This window comes from Pongo pygmaeus, chromosome 5 (genome assembly GCF_028885625.2).
Source record: "Pongo pygmaeus isolate AG05252 chromosome 5, NHGRI_mPonPyg2-v2.0_pri, whole genome shotgun sequence".
In the NCBI taxonomy this organism is placed as follows: Eukaryota; Metazoa; Chordata; class Mammalia; order Primates; family Hominidae; genus Pongo; species Pongo pygmaeus.
Window position 1 is genome coordinate 89,297,455 of NC_072378.2, and position 24,130 is coordinate 89,321,584.

The 24,130-nt window shown below is 41.3% G+C and overlaps 2 protein-coding genes across 4 annotated transcripts in view; one reads left to right on the forward strand and one right to left on the reverse strand.

Moving 5' to 3' along the window:
* Nucleotides 1–24,130, reverse strand: part of MDN1 (midasin AAA ATPase 1) — a 186,391-nt gene that overhangs the window by 129,979 nt on the left and 32,282 nt on the right. For all 3 annotated transcript variants that reach the window (XM_054491122.2, XM_054491121.2, XM_063666411.1), the window contains exons 3-14: nucleotides 23,168–23,392; nucleotides 22,693–22,800; nucleotides 22,351–22,543; nucleotides 18,890–19,132; nucleotides 18,511–18,642; nucleotides 15,519–15,622; nucleotides 12,684–12,798; nucleotides 8,619–8,812; nucleotides 8,085–8,166; nucleotides 4,141–4,236; nucleotides 2,145–2,257; nucleotides 100–248 (exon numbers count right to left, since the gene is read on the reverse strand). In XM_054491122.2, coding sequence (XP_054347097.2) covers nucleotides 100–248; nucleotides 2,145–2,257; nucleotides 4,141–4,236; nucleotides 8,085–8,166; nucleotides 8,619–8,812; nucleotides 12,684–12,798; nucleotides 15,519–15,622; nucleotides 18,511–18,642; nucleotides 18,890–19,132; nucleotides 22,351–22,543; nucleotides 22,693–22,800; nucleotides 23,168–23,392 — 1,754 coding nt within the window. The remainder of the gene's footprint in view (nucleotides 1–99; nucleotides 249–2,144; nucleotides 2,258–4,140; nucleotides 4,237–8,084; nucleotides 8,167–8,618; nucleotides 8,813–12,683; nucleotides 12,799–15,518; nucleotides 15,623–18,510; nucleotides 18,643–18,889; nucleotides 19,133–22,350; nucleotides 22,544–22,692; nucleotides 22,801–23,167; nucleotides 23,393–24,130) is intronic.
* LOC129038322 (large ribosomal subunit protein eL31-like) lies at nucleotides 9,415–9,867 on the forward strand. The gene has a single exon (XM_054491136.2). It carries the CDS (start codon nucleotides 9,432–9,434, stop codon nucleotides 9,807–9,809), a length of 378 nt encoding a protein of 125 aa, XP_054347111.1. The 5' UTR covers nucleotides 9,415–9,431; the 3' UTR covers nucleotides 9,810–9,867.

A 24,130-nucleotide genomic window follows, 5' to 3' on the forward strand; every position in this document is an offset into this window, starting at 1 on the left:
TTTAAACTCTGTGGTCTTTGGATTTAGTATTTTTTAAAAAGGAAAAAAAGTAGTCAGTGTGAAATGTCTTGGGGCAGATTTATTTCCTCTAGGGATTACCTGTAATGTGAGCCAAGTATTGGACGGTAGAGGTTTTGCCAGTCCCGGTCTCTCCCACCAGCAACACAGGCTCCCCTTTGCTGACACACACTGCAAGCTGCTCAATGAGAACAGAGGACGGCCGTGTAGCAGCAAAAGTGAACTTCTCCCTGGGAAGGAGAAAAAAAGAGTTTAAAAACCACGCTGCAAGCTTCTCCTAGTTTTGCTCTGGGAAACCAGATATTCCAGATTCAACAAACAAGGATGAGAAAACAGCTCACAGTAACTGTCTTCAAGCTACACCAGATAGTCTCACAACACACAAAAATTACAGAATTTAGTTGCTCTGCAAACATTGAATACTCACACATCTGATACCATGCTAGGCTCTGGAGATTAAAAAGATCAATAAGACAAGACTATCTGTACCAGTTAGCTCATCTTGGACAAATTACTTAATGTGTCTTAGCCTCAGTTTCCTCACCTGTAAGATGTGGGTAACAACAGTACCTAGTTGTAATAGGTTAATAATCTTTCCCCAAACTCATGTCTACCCAGATCCTATGAATGTGACCTTATTTCAAAATAGGGTCTTTGAAGAAATTTAATCAAATTAAGATAAGGTCATATTGCATTAGGGTGGGTCTTAAATCCAATGACTGGTGTCCTCATAAGAGGAAGATTTGGTGACATAGAAATACACACACAAGGCAGAGCATGGTGGCGCGCGCCTGTAACCCCAGCACTTTGGGAGGCCGAAGCTGGCAGATCACAAGGTCAGGAGTTCAAGACCAGCCTGACCAATATGGTGAAACCCCATCTCTACTAAAAATACAAAAATTACCCAGGCATGGTGGTGGATGCCTGCAGTTCCAGCTACTCGGGAGGCTGAGGCAGGAGAATCGCTTGAACCCTGGAGGCAGAGGTTGCAGTGAGCTGAGATCGCACCACTGCACTCCAGTCTGGGCGACAGAGCAAGACTCCATCTCAAAAAAAAAAAAAAAAGAAAAGAAAAAAAAAAATACACACACAAGGAAGAAGGGCCACAAGACAACAGAGACAGAACTTAGAGTGATACAACTACAAGCCAAGGAACACCAAGGACCACTGGGAGCCAAAGAAACCAGGAAGAGGCCAGGCACCATGGCTCAGGCCTGTAATCCCAGCACTTTGGGAGGTCAAGGCAGGTGGATCACCTGAAGTCAGGAGTTCAAGACCAACCTGGCCAAGACGGTGAAACCCCGTATCTACTAAAAATACAAAAATTTAGCTGGGCGTGGTGGTGCATGCCTGTAATCCCAGCTATTCGGGAGGCTGAGGCAGGAGAATCGCTTGAACCAGGCAGCCGGAGGTTGCTGTGGACCCAGATCACACCACTGTACTCCAGCCTAGGCAACCGAGTGAGACTCTGTCTTAAAAAGAAAAAAAAAAAAAGAAAAGAAAGAAAGAAATCAGGAAGAGGCAAGAAAGCATTCTCCCCTAGAGCCTTCACAGGGAGGAGCATGGCCCCATCGAAACCTTGATTTTACACTTCCAGCCTCCAGGACTGTGAAAGAATAATGTCATTGTTTAAAACCACCAAGTTTATGGTAATTTGTTATGGCAGCCCTAGGATACTAATGTATTAATTCACAGGATTATTACAACCACTACATGAGAAAATACGTAAAGCACTTAGTACAAAGTCAGACATGTAATAGGTATTTAATATTACCTCGATCTCAGAATCTTATATAACCCCAGCCTTCCAGGAATTTACAGACTAATGTTAGACATAAGCCTGACTTCCAACTGAGGCATACTTCACTAAATACACTGCAGTGAATAAAATCAATAATTCACCTTTGGTAGTGCCAAATCTCTAATGACTTTCATCGCCTCTTTCACCTATTAATATCTAACTTCACAGAACATACTTTGGGAAAACACTGCTCCTTCCCATATAGCATACTACAGATATCACAATTCAGACATGTGTTTTGCACAAAGACAAGAGGCTGAGCTAGACCTTCTATCAAGTTTCTGGAAACCCCACAGTTGGCAGCTTAGTTTAGAGCCCTACTTACCTCTGTATGTGAACAGCCTCATTTTGTTTCCGTAGAAGCCGCACTCGACCCACTTGCAAATCTAGCTCATTGATCACAATTTCTGGTTTATAAAGTTGACAAAAGAATTCAGCCTGTAGGAGGTAAGATTTTACCTGAGTAAAAATCCACATTCTTTTGTAATATTTCCTCATCCAGAGGCTTATTTTGGCCCTCAAATTAGCACTCTACAAAGAATCATTCTCTACTTCCCAGATAGTAGAGTTGGCTTTTCATAAAGAAATTTCTTTTTTCATTTTCCACACATCTAATACTATGTTTTTCACAACATTTATCATGTTTCCCTAAAATGGTACTTTTCAAATAAGCCCTACCTATATATGGAGTGAACACACTGATATATCCAATAGAGAAAGTGAACAGTAAGTCTACACCTAAAGGGTAAGAAAAAAAAATCAGAGAAATCTTTCTCTAGCTATGCTCTCCTCTGCTTTAAATTTCTAACATAATGTAGGAAATCATGGTACATCTGACTACAGCCAAAGCAAAAAGAGCTATGGCAGATGCTCCTGGATGTCTACCCAACAGCCTTTCTTCTCTTCTCCAAAGAACACAGATTTTGTTCAGGTTTGGGGCAGGAGTGAAAGAAGCAAACTGCTCTGGGAAAAGTGAGCCCTTCCACAACAAGAGAAGATGAATATTGGTGGAATGAATATTCATGGTGGTTTCATTCTTCTTATGATTAATATATGTATCATTTAAGTGCCTTTCAGTAGGACGTTCTATGACCTCCAGCCAAAACCATCCCAACTATTTCAGAAGCCTTATAAAAATCTCTACTACTGTAATTCCTGACACAAGATCTTTTAGAAGTCATTATTCACATGAGAATGTCAGATATCTGCTTCAAGATGAGCCCAGACATTTTTCCAGACACCAATGCCACTGCTGAAAGGATCCCTCCTCCCAGAATATGTATTTTGACATAAAACAAGAATGGCAAAATATTAACAATGTCAGCAATGAAACAAAGTAGTGAGTATACAGGTATTCATTGGTACTACTCTTTGCAACTTTTTTTTGGTTTGTTTGGTTGGTTTTTATCAGAGAAAGAGTCTGGATCTGTCGCCCACGTTGGAGTGCAGTGGCACAATCTTGGCTCACTGCAACCTCTGCCTCCTGGGTTCAAGTGATTCTCCTGCTTCAGCCTCCCAAGTAGCTGGGATTACAGGCATGTGCCACCACACCCCACTAATTTATTGTATTTTTTTAGTAGAGACAGGGTTTCACAGTGTTGGCCAGGCTGGTCTTAAACTCCTGACCTCAGGTGATCCACCCGCCTCCGCCTCCGCCTCCCAAAGTCCTGGGATTACAGGTGTGAGCCACCACGCTCAGTCTCTTGCCAACTTTTCTAATAAGGGAAAATAATAAAAAAGATGGAAAAACTCTGCATTAAGTTATAGACAAAGGTATTACTAAAACATAGTTACAGTCCTGAGTCTAATACCTACAAAATAAAATAAATGCTCACTAAAACACTGAAGAAGACACAGGACATGAAGAAGGTCCCTTTAAGAATGTGGAACATGGCTTGTGCACAGTGGCTCATGCTTGTAATCCCAGCACTTTGGGAGGCAGAGGCGGGTGGATCACCTGAGGTCAGGAGTTCGAGACCAGCCTGACCAACATGGAGAAACCCCATCTCTACTAAAAATGCAAAATTAGCTGGATGTGGTGTCACATGCCTGTAATCCCAGCTACTCAGGAGGATGAGGCAGGAGAATCACTTGAACCCAGGAGGCGGAGGTTGCGGTGAGCCGAGATGGCGCCATTGCACTCGCGCCATTTGGGAGTTGTATGCCCACAAGAGGCCTCAATAAAAGCACCAACTTTTACAAAAGAGGCACCAGTGCAAAAGCTGTTCCAACTAAGGACTAGAGACCAGCAAGCAAGCAAGCAAGCAAGCAAAAAATCCTAGCCTCCTTTCAACAGGGAAGTAAAAAAACAGCACACATACCTTTTTTCTAGAAATGTTCAATTTGCTTCCAATAACTTCTGCCATTTTCAGTTTGCTTGTATGCTCAGAAAGCATTGCTGTGAAACAGTCTAGAGCCTATTAAAATAACCAAGGTAAATGCTGACTGATTTTTAAAATAATATATTAATCACAGAACATCATTTTCCTGGCCACAAGAGGGAGAAACACAAAATCCAGCAGGAACATTTCTCTAAAAATCAAGGGAGTGCAAATAAGGTACTAACCCAGGACTAAGGACCTGACCATAATGGAAAGACAGGACACCAACAAATATAAATAACTGACTACTGAAATACTTGCCAAATAAAAAAACAGACAACAAAACACCCCACTTTGCAAATCCTAGCTTTGGGCAAAGAAGAGCAATTAGTGTTGACCATTGGGTACATGGTTCAAGGAAAACTGACTCACATAGTGCTGAGGTAATATCAAAAGACTGCTTTCTAACTGCAAGGGAAACACTAGGTGTGCAATACCTCATGGTCATTATCTTAACCTAGTACTCAATCTTAGCAACTACCAGTGAGCCAACCAGTTATGTCTTCTGATGTGATGAAATATAAAATACCATCAAAAATGGATTGTACCCCAAAAATGTTAAACTTGAATTCATCAAGTATTTTTTGTATTTTCTATTTACAGAAAATATGAGAGATAAAACAATGTAAAGGACACCGTGAGTATGGAATTGAAACCACCTTTGCAAAGATTATGACAGAGCAATCTAACATGGCTGACTCCATCTTACTTCTAAGCCTCACAGGCTGGCCATCTTCACTCATTCCTAGGCATAGGCCAAGCTAACCATAGTAGGAATTTAGTTTATAGTTTAACTTGGAAGCAAGGATGATAATAGTCCCTCCCTAAAACTAACCCCCTCTTTGCCCAGGGACCGAAACCTAATGAAAGACCACAAGATTAGGATTATGGGAGGGGCCTGAATTCTGCTAAAATGTAGGTGCAGTTTCTATAATCCCTTAGTGCTCAGGAGTCATGTGGCCAGAGGTCACAAGACTTGTGACTTCCCCAACTGCTCCTATAGATAACACCACTATCGTAGAAACTAAAATTGGCCTTTTGAGGTGATTTTCAGATTTTTGCATTCTGGCAACTAACTAACCCCACCTGACTCAGTCACCCCAACCAGAAGTAGACTCAGTATACAAGACCATTTTCCACATCCCTATGAGTTCATCCCCAACCAATCAGCAGCACCCATTCCCTAGCACCCTACCCACCAAATTATCCATAAAAACCCAAGCTTCTGAGTTATCAGGGAGATTGATTTGAGTAACAATTCCATTTCCCATATGGCTAGCCTAGTATTCATAAAGCTCTCTTGAAGACTGCTTTGAGTAATACTAAAACTGGTCTCCCATACCGCAGGCTCTGCATGAATTACTCTATTGCAAATCCCATCATGATAAATTGTCTCTGTCTAGGCAGTGGGCAAGGTGAACCCGCTGGGCAGTTACAATCTGATCTATTTTTTCATCCTTTTTAAAAGTATTTTATATTTTTGTCCTGACAGTTGAAATACTCAGAATACAACACTTAACATACAGTATTGTCTCAACTAATAAAAAAAAAAGAGAGAGAGAAAATAGGCCCCCAATACTGCAAATTGCTTTTGTCTCAGTGGTAGAGTTAGTAGTTAAGTTTCTTCCATCATCTTTTCTATTGTTTTTCAACAAGAAGAATCTAGTCCTTTTAAAGTTAAAATATATTTTAAAGCAGTAATTCTAAGTAAAGTCAGTTTACAAGATGTAAAAAGACCCAAATAATGGCACCCCTAAAATTCAGTAAGAAGCAGGAAAACTTATACCCAGAAATCTAAAGTTACGAACATTAATATTAAAAATATAGGATTTACTATTATAATACAGTTATCCCTACGTATTCCTGGGGGATTGATTCCAGGACCTCTTACGGAAACCAAAATCTGAAGATGCTCAAGTCCCTTATATAAAATGGCATAGGGTGACTGGGCACGGTGGCTCACGCCTGTAATCCCAACACTTTGGGAGGCCGAGGCGGGTGGATCACGAGGTCAGGAGATCGAGATCATCCTGGCTAACACAGTGAAACCTCATCTCTACTAAAAATGCAAAAAAAATTAGCTAGGTGTGGTGGTGGGCGCCTGCAGTCCCAGTTACTCGGGAGGCTGAGGCAGGAGAATGGCGGGAATCTGGGAGGTGGAGCTTGAAGTGAGCCAAGATAACGCCACTGCACTCCAGCCTGGGTAATAGAGCGAGACTCTGTCTCAAAAATAAATAAATAAATAAATAAATAAATAAATAAATAAATAAATAAAAAGGCACAGGGCCCGTGTCAGTATGTAGAAAAATAAGCCAAAGAAAAAAAAATTTTACAGGTGTAGAATCTGCATATAATCTATACACACCCTCTTTATTTAAATCTCTAGATTATTTATAATAACTAATACAATGTAAATGCTATGTAAATAGTTATTACACTGTATTGTCTAGGGAATAATCACAAGGAAAAAGTCTATACATGTTCAATACAATCATTTCTCTCCTGAAATATCTTATTTATTTGCTTTTTACTGTCCACCTTAAGGACAGGAATGGAATATTTTAGATCCAAGTTTGGTTGACTCCACAGACGCAGAGCCCACAGAAACGGAGGGCTCTTCCTCTGAACAAATTTGATTGTAAATATTTTTGAGGAAAAAAAAATGTTCTCAATGTCCTTAGAGAAATCACAATTTAGGTCTAACATGAAAATATAGGTGGAGTTGTTAAATTAACTGTAACGTAAATTATAGTAGAGCTGATATTTGATAAAGGTATTTGGTCTGCATGGAATAAGGGGGGAAAAGAGCTGGACAAAAACAATTTGCCAGTTCTCAAAAGAATACACCCTACTCGTTTGAAATGGCTGGTCTCAAATTCAGTAGAAATATATTTTAGAGTAGAAGAGAACAATTCCTCTGGTTACCATACTATAGTTTAAAAGAGTTACTTCTAAAAGAACATCCAACTCCTTTTGTTCTTATTCCACCTTTACCGCTATGATTTGGTCTTCTGTAATAATATCCACTAGAATGGTTAAGTCCTGTGCACATACATGCTCCCATCATAGATACTAACAATGGACCCCAGATGAATTAGTCAGAAGAGTCCACCACCCTCATTAGAAACCCATCCTGGATTTATGGTGTCTTACAAAGAGGTTCAGTCAACCAACATCAACCAGCCCTACTGAGAAAAGTAGAGGGATCGGATAGTTACAAATTAATCAAACAGACTAAGAAATTATATATAGGAACAAACATTGCTTTATTATTACCTGGGAGTTTCTTTCATTTTACCTTTAATTTCACTACCTGTTTTACTCTATATCAAACTATACTTCTTCTGAAATTAATAATAATTTGTTTCAAAAACCACAAAACATGTATTACATTCAATTAGCTTTAATGCCACGTTAGTTGAGTTTTAACTAGCTAAGAATAACAAACCAGGCCGGGTGCGGTGGCTCACGCCTGTAATCCCAGCACTTTGGGAGGCCGAGGCAGGTGGATCACTTGAGGTCAGGAAATCGAGACCAGCCTGGCCAACATGGTGAAACCCCGTCTCTACTAAAAATACAAAAATTAGCCAGGGGTGGTGGCAGGTGCCTGTAATACCAGCTACTCAGGAGGCTGAGGCAGGAGAATCAGTTGAACCCAGAAGGTGGAAGCTGCAGTGAGCTGAGATCACGCCACTGCACTCCAGCCTCGGGGACAAGAGCGAGAGACTTTGTCTCAAAAACAAAAAGCCAAAAAAACAAAAAAAGAATAGCAAACCATACTTGGAAAAAAGAAAAAAGTCTGATGGCAATCAAAAGACAGAAAATAACGGAAGTCAACAGCCTTACAGAACCAAGACAAAAAAGACTGGAAAACTATATCTTACCTCTTGAAAAATATTTAATGATGCTGATAAAGATGAACTGTCAAAGCTATGGGCAATCCTATTACACCAATTCAGCAGATCCCTTTAAAAAAAAAAAGAAAGAAAAGAAAAAACAAAGAAAAGACCACAGGCCAAAGACATCAAAGGCATCAGAATTTATTGACCCACTTAAGTCTGGGCATACCTAATAACTCTCTTCTTTCTTCTGACAATGCTTAGATAACAGGTATTTGGGAAACCAGTAAGTAAGGGTTCCCAATCCTTCCCCTCTTTGTATTTGTGTGTAAAATTTAAAAACAAAACAAAGAGTTCCCAATCTTCACCCATTCCAGGAAGTGACCTATCAACTCTTACTCTGCCATCCATGCCAGACAAGGTAGCAGGAAAGGAGGGGAGCAACCAAATCAGATCAGAATGAGGAGATGCCATTTCCTTTTTTTTTTTTTTTTTTTTTTTAACAGAGCGGGAATCTGTCTCACAAAAAAAAAAAAAAAAAAACAAAGAAAGAAAAGAAAAAATTGTTTAGTCCAGTACCTTAGAGATAATTCTCTTCCCTCAAGGGTTGGTCTTTTGTTTTCTCTTCTGGCTTCTGAAACTTCTTCAGGTGCCTGTTCACATCCAACAGAACTATCACTCCAACAGTGATGTTTCTCTCCAGTAAGTTGGATATAAATGTCAAGCAGGTGATCAACCACTGCCAATAGGCTAGGATATCTGCTCTGAAGAATCTGACAGAGGGAAAAAAAAAAAAAGAAAATATAACAGCCAGCATGGTAATTTTTAAAAGCACACAAACTACTGCTGAAACTGGTCAGCCAAAAAATGGATTTCTCTATGAAATTTGTTCACTGGGGGACGGTAGCTCACACCTGTAACCCCAACACTTTGAGAAACCAAGGCAGAGGAATTGCTTGAATTCAGGAGTTTGAGATCAATGGGCAACATAGTGAAACCTCACCTCTACAAAAAATACAAACATGGGCATGGTGGCGTGTGCCTGTAGTCTCAGGTACTCAGGAGGCTGAGCAGGGAGGATCATCTGAGACTGGGAGGTTAAGGCTGCAGTGAGCAGTGATCATGCCTAGGTGACAGAACAAGACCCTGTCTCAAAAAAAGTAAATAAATAAAACATAAAAATAAAAATGAAATGAAATTTGTCAACTTTACCAAAAATAAGAACTTCCCCCTTACTCACTCCTGCTCCCACCCACCTATTTCACTCAATCATGATGATTTTCTTCCTACTCAGAACTCAGTTATCTGGCAATCTCACCATCTATAATACAGTTTCAGGGGTAGAAGTCATGTTAAAAGGTTCTCCAAGCTTTCCAACTTGGACGCGGCAAAATGGCTCCCGCAAAGAAGGGTGGCGAGAAGAAAAAGGGCCATTCTGCCATCAACGAAGTGGTAACCCAAGAATACACCATCAACATTCACAAGCGCATCCATGGAGTGGGCTTCAAGAAGCGTGCACCTCGGGCACTCAAAGAGATTCGGAAATTTGCCATGAAGGAGATGGGAACTCCAGATGTGCGCATTGACACCAAGCTGAACAAAGCTGTCTGGGCCAAAGGAATAAGGAATGTCCCATACCGAATCTGTGTGCGGCTGTCCAGAAAACATAATGAGGATGAAGATTCACCAAATAAGCTATATACTTTGGTTACCTATGTACCTGTTACCACTTTCAAAAATCTACAGACAGTCAATGTGGATGAGAACTAATTGCTGATCATCAGACAGATCAAATAAAGTTATAAAATTGCCAAAAAAAAAAAAAAAAGGTTCTCCAAGTAACCAAAATATAAACAACCAACTCTAAAGAATTTATTCATTAAAGAATTCTTAAATTACTATTTAATTTCAAACACAGCTCTGGTAAGGCCACTATGTAATTTCTCAATGAAAAGCATGTAAAAGGAGCAGGGTACAGTGGATCACATCTGTAATCCCAGCACTTTGGGAGGCTGACGTGAGCAGATTGCCTGAGTCCAAGAGTTCGAGACAAGCCTGGGCAACACGGTGAAAACCCGTCTCTACAAAAAATTTGCTGGGCAGGGGCACACACCTGTAGTCAGTCCCAGCTACTTGGCAGGCTGAGGTGGGAAGATCACCTAAGCCTGAGAGGTTGAGGCTGCAGTGAGCTAAGCACCACTGCAGTGCACCACTGCACTCTAGCCTGGGTGACAGAGTAAGACCTTTTCTCAAAAACAAAAAAATTAGATATAAAATCAGTTAAGCTGGGCGTGGTGGCTCAAGCCTGTAATCCCAGCACTTTGGGAGGCCGAGGTGGGTGGATCACAAGGTCAAGAGATCGAGACCATCGTGGCCAACATGGTGAAACCCTGTCTCTACTAAAAATACAAAAATTAGCTGGGCATGGTGGCATGTTGTGGGAAGTCAGGGACCCCAAATGGAGGGACCGGCTGGAGCCACAGTAGAGGAACATAAATTGCGAAGATTTCATGGACATGTATCAGTTCCCAAATAATACTTTTATAATTTCTTATGCCTGTCTTTAATCTCTTAATCCTGCTATCTTCATAAGCTGAGGATGTACGTCACCTAGGACCACTGTGATAACTGTGTTAACTGTACAAATTGATCATAAAACATGTGTGTTTGAACAATATGAAATCAGTGCACCTTGAAAAAGAAAAGAATAACAGCGATTTTTAGGGAACAAGGACAGACAACCATAAGGTCTGACTGCCTGCAGGGTCAGGCAAAAAGGGCCATATTTTTCTTCTTGCAGAGACAGCCTATAAATGGATGTGCAAGTAGGGAAGATATTGCTAAATTCTTTTCCTAGCAAGGAATATTAATATTAATATCCTGGGAAAGGAATGCATTCCTGGGGAGAGGTCTATAAATGGCCGCTCTGGGAATGCCTGTCCTATGTGGTTGAGATAAGGACCGAGATACGCCCTGGTCTCCTGCAGTACCCTCAGGCTTACCAGGGTGGGGAAAAAACTCCACCCTGGTAAATTTGTGGTCAGACTGGTCTGTTGTTTAAGATGTTTATCAAGACAATACGTGCACCGCTGAACATAGACCCTTATCAGTAGTTCTGCTTTTGCCCTTTGCCTTGTGTTCTTTGTTGGACCCTTATCAGTAGTTCTGCTTTATGCCTTTTGCCTTGTGATCTTTGATAAACCCTTATTAGTAGTTCTGCCTTTTGCCCTTTGAAGCATGTGATCTTTGTACCTACTCCCTGTTCTTACACCCCCTCCCCTTTTGAAATCCTTAAAAAACTTGCTGGTTTGAGGCTCAGGTGGGCATCACGGTCCTACCAATATGTGATGCCACCCCCGGCAGCCTAGCTGTAAAATTCCTCTCTTTGTACTCTTTCTCTTTATTTCTCAGCCAGCCAACACTTATGGAAAATAGAAAGAACCTATGTAGTAATATTGGGGGCGGGTTCCCCCAATAGTGGCATGCACCTGTAGCCCCAGCTACTCGGGAGGCTGAGGCAGTAGAATCACTTGAATACGGGAGGTGGAGGTTGCAGCAAGCCAAGATCGTGCCACAGTGTACTGTTCTGGGTGACAAAGAAAGACTCCGTCTCAAAAAAAAAAAAAAAAAAGAAAAGAAAATGTAGGAAAAAATATTTGAAGTTTGTGGCCAGGCACAGTGGCTCACACCTATAATGCCAACACTTTAGGAGGCCAAGGCAGGCAGGTCACCTGAGGTCAGGCGTTTTGAGACCAGCCTGGCCAACATGGTGAAACCCCATCTCTACTAAAAATACAAAAAAAATAGCCAAAAGTGGTGGTGGGCACCTGTAATCCCAGGTACTTGGGAGGCTAAGGCATGAGAATTGCTTGAACCAGGAGGCGGAGGTTGCAGTGAGCCGAGATCACTCCATTGCACCCCAGCCTGGGCAACAAGAGCGAAACTGTTTAAAAAAAAAATAAAAATAAAAATAAAAAATTGAAGTTTGTTTGGTGCCACATATTTACCTATATACCTACATCAATAAAGGGAAAAGCATCTCTTTCATGTCTGAATGATCACTGACAATGCTTTGTCTGCCACTCTCCTAGATAAAGCACTGGGGAAGGGAAATCTTCCAAGTGAGACATACAACAGAAGTGGGGAATGAGCACAGTCAAGTGTAATATACTTCTTACTGATCTAGGGTAACCACAATACTAGAAACTGAATCAATGCAGAAAACCTATAAAGTGATTTACCTCAATTCTCATTAATGCCTCGATCAAAATGTCCATTAAGTGTGAAAGACATTACTTCAAATCAACTTAGTAAAATGATCCTCTGTAGACAATTGGGAAAATTTGAATATAATCTAAGAATTCAATGATACTGATGAATTACTGTTCATTTTATTGTGTATAATAATGTTATTGTGGTTATATATGAAAATGCCATTACATTTTTAGTGATGTATGCTGCGAGTTTGCTTTCAAATATATTAGCACAGAAAAAATAATAGATGAAGCAAATATAGTAAAATACTAGCACACAGACTGTAAAATTTAGGTTGATGAGGGTTCTGGTGGTTTATTATACTATTTCCTATTTCACGTGGGAGCCACTGCGCCCGGCCAGCATTGATACTTTCTAAGACCCACATACCTCATTCAGTTCTCTCTTATCCAGGTTATCCAGGTGAATTTTGGTCCAATATTTGTCTAGCAAAGTAGCATGACTGTTTAGCGGTCGATACCAATTTCCTCCACAGCTCAGGAGTCTACGTTTCAAAATAAAAAACACAGTCACACAAAATTCCAAATTTTAATCCTGAATTGTGCCTCTGGATATTACTTGCTGTACACTGTCTCACATAGGAAAAATATTCATAATCCCTTGTTTCCAGATACTACACCGTTGGGCTTACAGGGCAGATGACAAATGAAAGGCTGACAGTTAACCCACATTTGGCTCTTCTCCTAAGTAGTAGTGACAGTGCTTTAACCAAATATTTTCAAATCACTGCAAATAATTCTACAAGGTAAATGTTTTTATTTCAATGACAGGTTCCTCTTCCTTAAGGCATAAATAACTTCAGGAAAGAGAAAACATAATCCAAGGCTCATAGCATTAACATTAAGTTCACTGCTTGTTACCAGAAGCTACAGTACTTAAAACCATTAAAAATTTCCAGAAGAGAAAAAAGTAGAGAAGAAATATACATTAAACATACACTCTGGGGAAGGTACATGTTTATGCATAAGCCACTTAGTCCTCACAATTGTCCCGAGAGGAAGATGCCATTCTTTTCTTCTGACATAAATGGAAGAGAAGGAAAGAATGGCCCTTATATACTCAACTGTGACTGAAAATGGCAGAACTGAAAATTGAATTCAGGTTTATCAGATCACAAGTTTGTCTAACATCTTTCCACGATGTCCCAGGTCTTTCTGGGAAGTGTTTGAATTTACCAGGGAAGAACTTCACTATCTCTATAAATAAAATCAAGGTCAGCCAGGCTCAGTGGCTCATGTCGGTCATTGGGAGGCCAAAGCAGGAAGATCACTTGAGGCCAGGAGTTCGAGACCAGCCTGGGCAACAAATTGAGGCCTCATCTCTAAAAAAAACATAAAATAAGACAGGCGTGGTGGCTCACACCTCCCAGCACTTTGGGAGGCTGAGGCAGGTGGATTGCTTGAGGCCAGAAGTTCGAGGCCAGCCTGGGCAACATGGCAAAACCCCGTCTCTATTAGAAACACAAAACTTAGACAGGCGTTGTGGCGTGCGCCTGTAGTCCCAGATACCTGGGAGACTGAGGCACGAGAATCGCTTGAACCCGGGAGGCAGAGGTTGCAGTGAGCCAAATCATGCCACTGCACTCCAGCCTGGGCAACAGAGTGAGACTCGGTCTCAAAAAAAAATTAATTAAATAAAATAAAAAATCAAGGTCTATCAAAACTAACAGTGCCAGGTACAGTGGCTCATGCCTGTCATTCCAACACTTAGGAGGCCACAGTGGGAAGACTGCTTGAGTCCAGGAGTTCAAGACCAGCCTGGGCAATGCAGCAAGATCCCATCTCTAAAAAATAAAAATAAAAATAAAAATTTGTTTTTAGCCAGGCATGGTGGTGCACCCCTGTAGTCCTAGCTACTCAAGAGGCTGAGGCAGGAGGATCACTTGAGCCCAGGAGTTTGTGGTTACAGTAAGCTATGATCAAGCCACTGCATTCCAGCCTGGGTACAAAGCAAAACACTGTCTCTAAAAAATAAATAAATGTTTAAAACAAAAGTAACAGGATTGGGCCGGGCACAGTGGCTCACGCCTGTAATCCCAGCACATTGGGAGGCCAAGGCGGCGGATCATGAGGTCAGGAGATCAAGACCAGCCTGGCCAACATGGTGAAACCCCGTCTCTACTAAAAATACAAAAATTAGCCAGGTGTGGTGGCAGGTGCCTGTAATCCCAGCTACCTGGGAGGCTGAGGTAGGAGAATCGCTTGAACCCAGGAGGCGGAGGTTGCAGTGAGCGAGGATCACACCACTGCACTCCAGCCTGGGCGACAGAATGAGACTCCATCTCAAAAAAAAAAAAAAAAAGTAACAGGGTCAGCTGGGCACACTGGCATGTGCCTGTAATCTCAGCTACTTGGGAGGCTGTGCTGGGAAGACTGCTTCAGCACAGAACTTCAAGACCAGCTTGGGCAACACAGTGAGACCCCATTTCAAGAAAAAAAAAAGAGTAATTGGGTCTAGGAAGGTATTCCTTGAATACTATCGGGTTAGCTCCACACTCCATGCAGAAGTGAATGTTAACTGAGGTAAACACTAATATAATCATTAACTATAGAATGATGTTAGTTTCACTCATGGGCATTTAAAGACATTGAAGAAGCTGTGCAGGTATAGACTAGCAGTAAGAAATAAACCACTGCCTTCAGGTAATTTTAAAATGTAAGCAGGAATATATACTAAGCATGCTCAGTTTTTGTGCCTTTGTTCATGCTTATATCCAATTAATTTTTCAATTGCCTGAAATCTACCTATCATTATCACCATCATGGCTAGCCATTAACTGGGCATTTATTGTGACAGGTCTTTAGTACAAGTCATTTCACGTATTCTTTACAGCCACCATTTGAAGAAGGTATTATTAACCCCATCATAACCAGACAAGGTATACATAGGTACTAAGTACCAGCGTCAGGACTCAAACCCTGGGCTACCTGACAATAACCTCACCTCTGATTATTTTTTAAAACATGAAATAAGGTGAAGTGTTTTAAACTGGTTACTTATTTTTAAGTGGGGGGGGGAACCTCTTATTTTATAAATTATCTTCATTAAAAATAATCAGGAATGAGAAGGTTAGACCTGTTATCACTTCCAACTAATCTTGCTTGAAGTAGACCCAGAGAATTCTATTACAGGACCTCTGGCTCAGCATGCAGACTTATAAGTAAGTGGCTCCAGAGTGAAAACAGAAAGGTTACTAGTACATACCTCCTGGTTGCAAAAAACTGAAATCCAGGTGCCACTTTCAGACAGTCACCTCGGCCAGGAATCAAGAGCTCTCCATTCTCCAAGAGAGGGATCAGCACAGAAACCTAAATCAGATAACAATAACCGCACTGATAAAGTAAAGCTATTAAGACAGAAGTAATCAAAACAAAACAACCCTCTCTCAAAATGACAGACACACCCTTAAAGGAAACTTCAGCTCTCATAGTCCAAACTGGGGCCAATATGCAGGTGGGAACGTCTGAATCACCTACACTCCAGCACAATTTACACACTCGACATTCACAAGTGCCTCCTGTGGATCACAGCCAAGCAAGACACAAGAATACAGACAGGACCAAGGCTTTAGAGCCTAGAGGCTGATGGGAGAGGGCAGGCATGCAAATTCCCACACAGCATAATCAGTGTACCCCAGGAGTATACAAAGTCATATATAAAGATAGAGGGGGTTCTGAATCAGAATAGAATGATTTAGAAGCAGGGCAGTGAAGTCTTCCCAGAGGTAGTGACATTTGCTAAATCTTAAAGAAGAATGAGCAGAAATTAACCAGGTTTGGTGAAAGAGAAATGGTACATACGCTTCAGGCAGAAGTATGCAAGTGCATTTTTAAAAAACTGATAAACCTAAAAGCCATGGCACAAGAATTCTGTTATGTGTAGGGTAGAATGTGCATTAAGAAGCAGCAGAAAGATGTAAGGCTTAGAGATAAGTAATAAAAGGCCTCCTGTGCTGAGCTAAGGGCTTTGAACTTTTTCATAAGAGTTATCGAGAGGCTTTTAGGCTGAGAAGAAAAGAAATAATTCCATTTTTTATTTTAGAAAATCAACTGTGTAGCAATTTGGAAAGGAGCTAGCCTAGAGGAAAAACGGCCAAAAAGGACACTATTCAGGTAACAAAGGCAAGATAGACAGGTAGATAAAATAAGCCAGTGCTAAGACAATGGGATAAGAACAGAATAAAGAGGTAAGGAAAAGGCAATAAACGATATGGAGACCAACTGAATGAGAGAAGAGGAAGAGGTGTCTAGGGTTTAGAGTGGTAGCTTGTGGAGGAAAAGGTGTTCCCTTTGTTTTCTTTTGCCCACAGCAAAGTGGTGGGGTTTTTTTTGTCTTGAGATGGAGTCTCACTCTGTGGCCCAGGCTGAAGTGTGGTGGTGTAATCTCAGCTCACTGCAACCTCTGCCTCTCGGGTTCAAGCAATCCTCCCACTTCAGCCTCCCGAGTAGCTGGGATTACAATCATGTGCCACCACGCCTGGCGAATTTTTGTATTTTTTTTTTTTTTAGTAGAGACAAGGTTTCACCATATTGGCCAGGCTGGTCTCAAACTCCTCGTCTCTACTAAAAGAAATACAAAAATTTGCTGGGCATGGTGGCACCTATTGTAATTCCAGCTACTGGGGAGGCTGAGATGGGAGGATTGCTTGAACCCAAGAGGCAGAGGTTGCAGTGAGCCAAGATCGCACCACTGCACTCCAGGCTGGGCGACAAGAGCAAGACTCTGTCTCAAAAATAAAATAAAATAAAATAAAATAATTTAAAAATAAAAATAAGTAAACCTAATGACTTCCCAGATAACCTGATATCTGAAAAAAACTGCCCAAGAAGAAGGGCACTAAAAAGGAAAAAAACTCAACAAATATTTTTAAAACTAAGATGTGGTTTACATCTTAGTTTTATTTTTAAGTCTCGTTGGTAGGAGTCAGCCTTGGCTCTGGGCTTCTTAAGAAAACTGAGTTTCCAGCCCTGTAGAAGTGAACATTAAGACACCAGAACACAGTGATCAAACTGTGAGGCCCTGTCTGGGCCAATATCCCCAGAACATCTTTACCTTATCACACTCTAAAAACATTGATATAACATACACACTTATTTTCAGCTATTCCTTTCCCTTCATCTCTCCCTAAACACACACACACACACACGCAGGCATGCACACAGACACACACACTCTCTCTCTCTGTCTCTCATTCTCTCATATCCAAGACAGAAAAGTCCATATACAGTTAATTTGAGCAGGTTCACCTTAAAAGAAAATTAAAACCGGCCAGGCGCGGTGGCTCACACCTGTAATCCCAGCACTTTGGGAGGCTGAGGCAGACGGATCACGAGGTCAGGAGTTTGTGACCACCCTGGCCAACATGGTGAAACCCCGTCTCTACTAAAAATACAAAAATTAGCCGGCCATGGTGGCACATGCCTGTAATCCCAGCTACTCGGGAGGCTGAGGCAGGAGAATTGCTGGAGCCCGGGAGACGGAGGCTGCAGTGAGCCGAGATCGTGCTACAGCACTCCAGCCTGGTCAACAGAGCAAGACTCTGTCTCACAAAAAAAAGAAAAAGAAAATTAAAACCAATCTCGGGAAAACTCTGTCCAAAGGAAGAATATTTCATCCCGCAATACATTTTTTGTCACTTTTCAGAATACAAAGGCAACATGGATTGTCTCAATTGCTAATTTCATACATATAGAAGTGGTCTTTTTACAAACCAAAATACAAATCCAGCATATTTTTCTTAAGTAAACAAAGGCAAGCACACTCTTATTACATCATCTCCTCCTTCACTTGTCCTCAGCCCACTCCTCTGCAGCTGCCACCACTCAGAAGCACGATCTCAAAGTTCTCAATGTACATGTAACATGGCTGAGATGTTCCAAACCAGACCTGTTCTTGGAAAATGTTGATCTCATATTCAATTAAGGGAGGAAAATACTACTATGAAACTGGTCACATATTCAACTACTATAGGAAACAGCACAACCAAAATTTTATAGTTTCTCTATCAAACAAGAAACCAGTCAAGTAATTCAGGACCGCAAATCAGATCAGGTAAGTAACCATGAAGTACCTGCAACATAGTATGTCTAATCAAATACATTTTTGTTTAAATCATCACCAGAATCACTATTAACAAAATGCTTTTCCAAGACAGGAAAATATATTAAGGGACAATGAATTTCTTGAGACGACATACCACGTCTAAGGGAGCATAGTCAATATCCTCCAGAAGGATCCAGTGGCCCATTGTGGCTGCCTGTGTCAGGATGCCAGGCTGCCACACAAACTCTCCAGGAACATCTGTGCAGCGATACATCCCCAAAAGCATCTGCAGAAAGAAGATAAAGTAATTACTGAAAAACCATACCTGTAGTGGCAATGCTACATCCTTTGATTAACTGTTAATCTTCTATAGGTAGGTGTAAGTAAGTAGGCACTTGAGGTTTACATAGGTTGGCCCCAACAGTTATAAGCAAGACCAATAACTATTCTTATATTCCCTTAGCAAAAGCAATATTTTAATGCAAATATGTACAAGCATGACAAGTCACCAAAACTTAACATTTCCTTATTACCTTACTGTCAGTCTGATCTCCAAGCTGGACTTTGAGAAGCTGAGGAGGCTTCATTCTACCTGTCACTGCAGCTAAATATTCAACTAAGGAAGTTTTGCCACATCCTATTGGTCCTTCCAACAACACAGCATTCTGAGAAGCAACCGCCATAGCCAGGGTCTGAAGATTTTTGCAGACAGACTCAACCAGCACATAAGACCTAAGTGCCAGCTCCTGTTCACGTGAAGAACTCCTATTACCACCCTAGAGAGGCAAGACAACAGCCATGTCAAGAAGAGTTCTTCCCCCAAGGAACACAAGTTAATTTCTACAGTAAGCCTTTTACTAACCTTACACAAACCTCTGTAAGTAAATTAGTAGTACCAAAACTATAATAACAACAGGTACGTCATCTAAAGATCTCATGGGCATTGTGGCCCATGCCCATAGTCTCAGCTACTGTGAGTGCTGAGGTGGCAGTATCGTTTCATCCCAGGAGTTCAAGGATAGTAAGCCATGATCACACCACTGCACTCCAGCCTGGGTAACACAATGAGACCCCAACTCTAAAAAAATAAATAAATTTTTTAAAATAAAGCAAGGGGCCAGGTGTGGTGGCTCAAGCCTGTAATACCAGCACTTTGTGAAGCCAAGGCAGGTGGATCACCTGAAGTCAGGAGTTCGAGACCAGCCTGGCCAACGTGGTGAAACCCCATCTCTACTAAAAATACAAAAATATTAGCTGGACATGGTGGCATATGCCTGTAATCCCAGCTACTCGGGAAGCTGGGGCTGGAGAATCACTTGAACCCAGAAGGCGGAGGTTGCAGTGGGCCAAGATCATGCCACTGCACTCCAGCTGGGCAACAAGAGCGAAACTCCATCTCAAAATAAATAAACAAATAAAAATAAAAATAAAGCAAGGATCTGACTTTTTTTCATTCCATTTTATTGGGGGTGAGGGATGGTGGGGGTATTCCATGGGAACTAGGGAAGCAGAATTTGTTGGCAAATATAAGAAAGTCTTCCAAAGTTTAAGTAGCCAAAAAAGCTGATGCACAAAGTTGGGGAAGAGCAAACCTCATCTATTACTGTTGGATTTTTCTTTTATTCCTTTCCCCATATTCTAGGATTTCCTATCTAAGATCACAAATACACACAATACATTTAGGAGACAATCAGGGAAATATGGACACTGAGAGGATATCTTATGTTGTAATTTTTTTTTTTTTTTTAGGTATAATAACAATACCAGGGATTTTTAAAGTTTGCCTCCTTTAGAGATATATACTGAAATATTTTCATATAAAATAGTATGATGCCTGGTATTTGCTTCTAAGTAATATAATGTGAAGAAGTCATGCAGAAATATAAATGAAATGTAATTGATAATTATTGAATACCCAGGTCTATCAGGTCCATGGGTATTCACTACACCATTCTTTCTACTTTGGAATATGTGCGACATTTTCTGTAACAAAAAGTAAAAGAATATTAAAACACACCCAGTAAGTTTAATGAGAAAGAATTTCAGTTTTGTAAGACGAAAACATTCTCAGTCAGATGTGGTGGCTTACACCTGTAATCCCAGCAATTTGGGAGGCTTTTTTTTTTTTTTTTTGAGACAGTCTCGCTCTGGAGTGCAGTGGCACGATCTTGGCTCACTGCAAGCTCTGCTTCCCGGGTTCAAGCCATTCTCCTGCCTCAGCCTCCCGAGTAGCTAGGACTACAGGTGCCCGCCACCAAGACCAGCTAATTTTTTTGTATTTTCAGTAAAGACGGGGTTTCACCATGTTAGCCAGGATGGTCTCGATCTCCTGACCTCGTGATCTGCCCGCCTCGGCCTCCCAAAGTGCTGGGATTACAAGCGTGAGCCACTGCGCCTGGCCTTAAATGTGTTTAATAATAACAATGCATCCAATATACATGGGAGAAAAGGGGAATGATTTATAACTTTTAAGGGATAGTAAGTTCTCAAATATGGCTGGTTCCCTAAAAATATGTGAGGATTAAATGAGAAATTCAGAGCTGGAAGCTCTTGAACTTTCCTCAGGGTTGTCCTCTCATAAATTTAGCAGGCAGGCTGCACCGCAACTCTACTCTGCACTTCGGCCCCAGGGTCCCCACTGCTAACCAACAGCAGGTCCATTCTAACCAGAATCCTTCCCTATGTTAAAATCCTAATGCCCTAAACATAATCTAGGTTGGGATATTGGTTACAGGATACCTGTGGGGTAAAGAGGGAGGAGGGAAGGGGACGGTCTTCACGACTAGAAAAAAACACAAAGAGCTTTGGAATTACTGGGTGTTTGGTGTTATTTATATGAAGTTTATGAATAATCACTGACTACACTTATGACAATGTGCATTTTCCTATATGTATATTACACTTTAATTTTTTTTTTTTTTTACTACTACTGACCAGAACCCAACTGATGGGTTCAAGAAATGACCCAGAACTTATTCCAAGAAGAAAAGTGGGCGGGCTGGGTGCAGTGGCTCATGCTGAGGCAGGTGGGTCACGAGGTCAGGCATTCGAGACCAGGCTGGCCAACATAGTGAAATTCCGTCTCTACTAAAAATACAAAAAATTAGCCAGGCGTGGTGGCAGGCACCTGTAATCCCAACTACTCAGGAGGCTGAGGCAGAAGAATCACTTGAACCTGGGAGGCGGAGGTTGCAGTGAGCCAAGGTTGTGCCACTGCACTTGCACTATAGCCTGACCATCAGACAAAGTGACAACTGACTGAAGACTGCTATGGAAAAAGAGACTGGCTCCCAATAGTGCCAGACTTATGATCTATAAGCCTGTTCAAGTATGGTCTCAAGCCATTCGTGGAAAGAAGCTTGTTGCATATGGGAGAGAGGAAGTTCACTAGATACTGGACTCTCTACAATGAGATAGTTCTGAAAGAAGAGGCTGCTGGGAGTTATCTCTAGACCTAGGCCTGTCTTTGCCACAGAGCAGTCCAAGGGTCTCCAGCAAGTAATTCTGCCTTTGAATTACACCAACATAGGATCGTAACATGTGCTACAGAACTTCACACAGTTTTTGCAGCAAGCAAACAAGAAGATATACGGAACAGCTCTGCGCAAGTTAAAGGCATCACACAGGAACCATTAGTTTCTAATTTCGTATTAAACAGGGACACACTGGGTGCAGTGGCTCACGCCTGTAATCCCAACACTTTGGGAGACTGAGGTGGCATGATCCCTTGAGGCCAGGAGTTCCAGACCAGCACAGACAACATAGTGAGACCTCGTCTCTACAATTTAAAAAATTAACAAAAAATAAAAACAAGAACAGTGGAAATATCAGGGGAAAAGCCCAAGATGAATTTCTTTTTAACTTCCAAAAATGGAGTAGCAATTTAACAAACTAAATTTAGCTCACACCTGGTACATAGAACCCAGCCAAAGACAGAGCACACTCAGTGTTTAGTAGGGGGAAGGGGACACACCCCCTACTGATACCAACATACCAGCTCTCCAGGGGCTGACGGCTGCCTAGGCAGCACCACACCACAAACAGCTGTCACCCTAGGGCAGAGGTCAGACGAAACAAGATGTCCCTGTAAGTACTGCAGCTGCTTCTCCTTACGCCAACAGGAGACTTCTGGATTGGCCAAAACCAACGCCTTCTCCAAGTCCTGCAACTGGGCCTCTTCTAATAACCTGAGAGAAAGGAGAGTCTCGTCAAATACCTTATCACTCAGAAATGCTATAGCAAGACCTGCAGTCACCTCTGGCCTGTCACCCCCAGAAAAAGGGAAAAAAAAAAAAAGAAATGCTATAGCAAGACCTCCACGAAGGCTCCTGCTTACCTCAACCTGAAATGGATCAATTCATCACTATTAAATATCTTCTTAAGAAATGATAACTTGTGCTCTTCATTCATACAGGTAACCAAAGCAAGACAATTGGCTGTATACCTAGGGAAAAAGAAAGTATGTAAATTCAGTTTATCTGCAGTTGATTACAAAGAATAAATAAAATCCACTAGCCAACTGAACACTAGAAAAGGAAATCTCAATTATTACAACACATTTAAGAACAGAAAATACAAATCAGGCACAATGGATTTACTTGATGGAACAGGAAAAAGGTGAAACTCCATTCATACCATCTCATTTTCCTCTGCAATGACACATGATTAAAGAAAGGAAGTAAAACCCCAAAAGCCACAAGAACAAAAATAACAAATTTTAAATGGTTTCCTTTCCCTCCTGACACACACAACTCCACACATGCCCTGTACCACCCCACACTAGAAGTGCAAAAGGTCTAACAGCTACGCACCAGCGAACCAAGGTGTCATGGCTTCTGAGGAGAGGGACACACACACTCCAGTCCCAGAGCTCCCGGAACACAGACTGCTCCTGCTGCAGAAACTTGTAGGCTGCTTCCATTAGGTCCCGGAGCTTCATCCTCCTACGTCCATAGCGGACTGGATTAGCATCTGAACTCTCTAGGAAAAGTCTTTGAAAGACTGGGGATGTGTCCTTGAAATACCTCAGGGCAAACCTTCAAACACAAAGAATACAGACATCCCCAACTTAACAATGGGTGGACTTAATTTTTCTGCTTTGCAATAGGTTTATCAGAGTATTAAATGCACTTTCAACTTAAGCTATTTTCAACAAGGAGTATCTATATTTTCATTGTTTGGTGGGAATATCATAGAACACATCTCTCTACTCTGACCAAACCACAAAACAGAACTCCCAAGGGTCTGAGAACATAGGGGAATGAATGCTGAATCTACTTAGTCCTAAAATTGTATCCTGTTCAATGTCAGGAACCAAGACAATGGCATGAGATAATTCCGACTAAGAGGATACAAAAATCTAAAGTAATTACCTACAAAAGCAGGGGGTACTTAACCTAAGTGTTTACAACAGAAAAGGCACTCATTTCCAACAAACATTTATTCAGTTCTATGAGCTAGATACTGTAGTTTAATAACTGGGATTCAAAACCAAAGAGATACTTTTCTTGAGGAGTTTGCTGTCTAATAAGGAAGACAGCCACTTTTAGAAACACTTAAGAGACATACACACGCGAGTCAACTGAATCTGGGGAGAATCAAGAAGAGATGCTTAAGTTACACCTTAATGAATGAAAAGGACAAGCCTGGGCAACATAGTGAGACCTTGTTCCTACAGAAGAAAAAAAAAATTAGCGGGGTATGGTGGAGCCTGAAGCCTATTCAGGAGCCTGAAGCTGGAAGATCATTTGCCAGCTTCAAGGTTACAATGAACT

What these genes read in the sequence shown, in the direction of transcription:
- LOC129038322 (XM_054491136.2), top strand. Translation starts at nt 9,432, where the DNA reads ATGGCTCCCGCAAAGAAGGGTGGCGAGAAGAAAAAGGGCCATTCTGCC.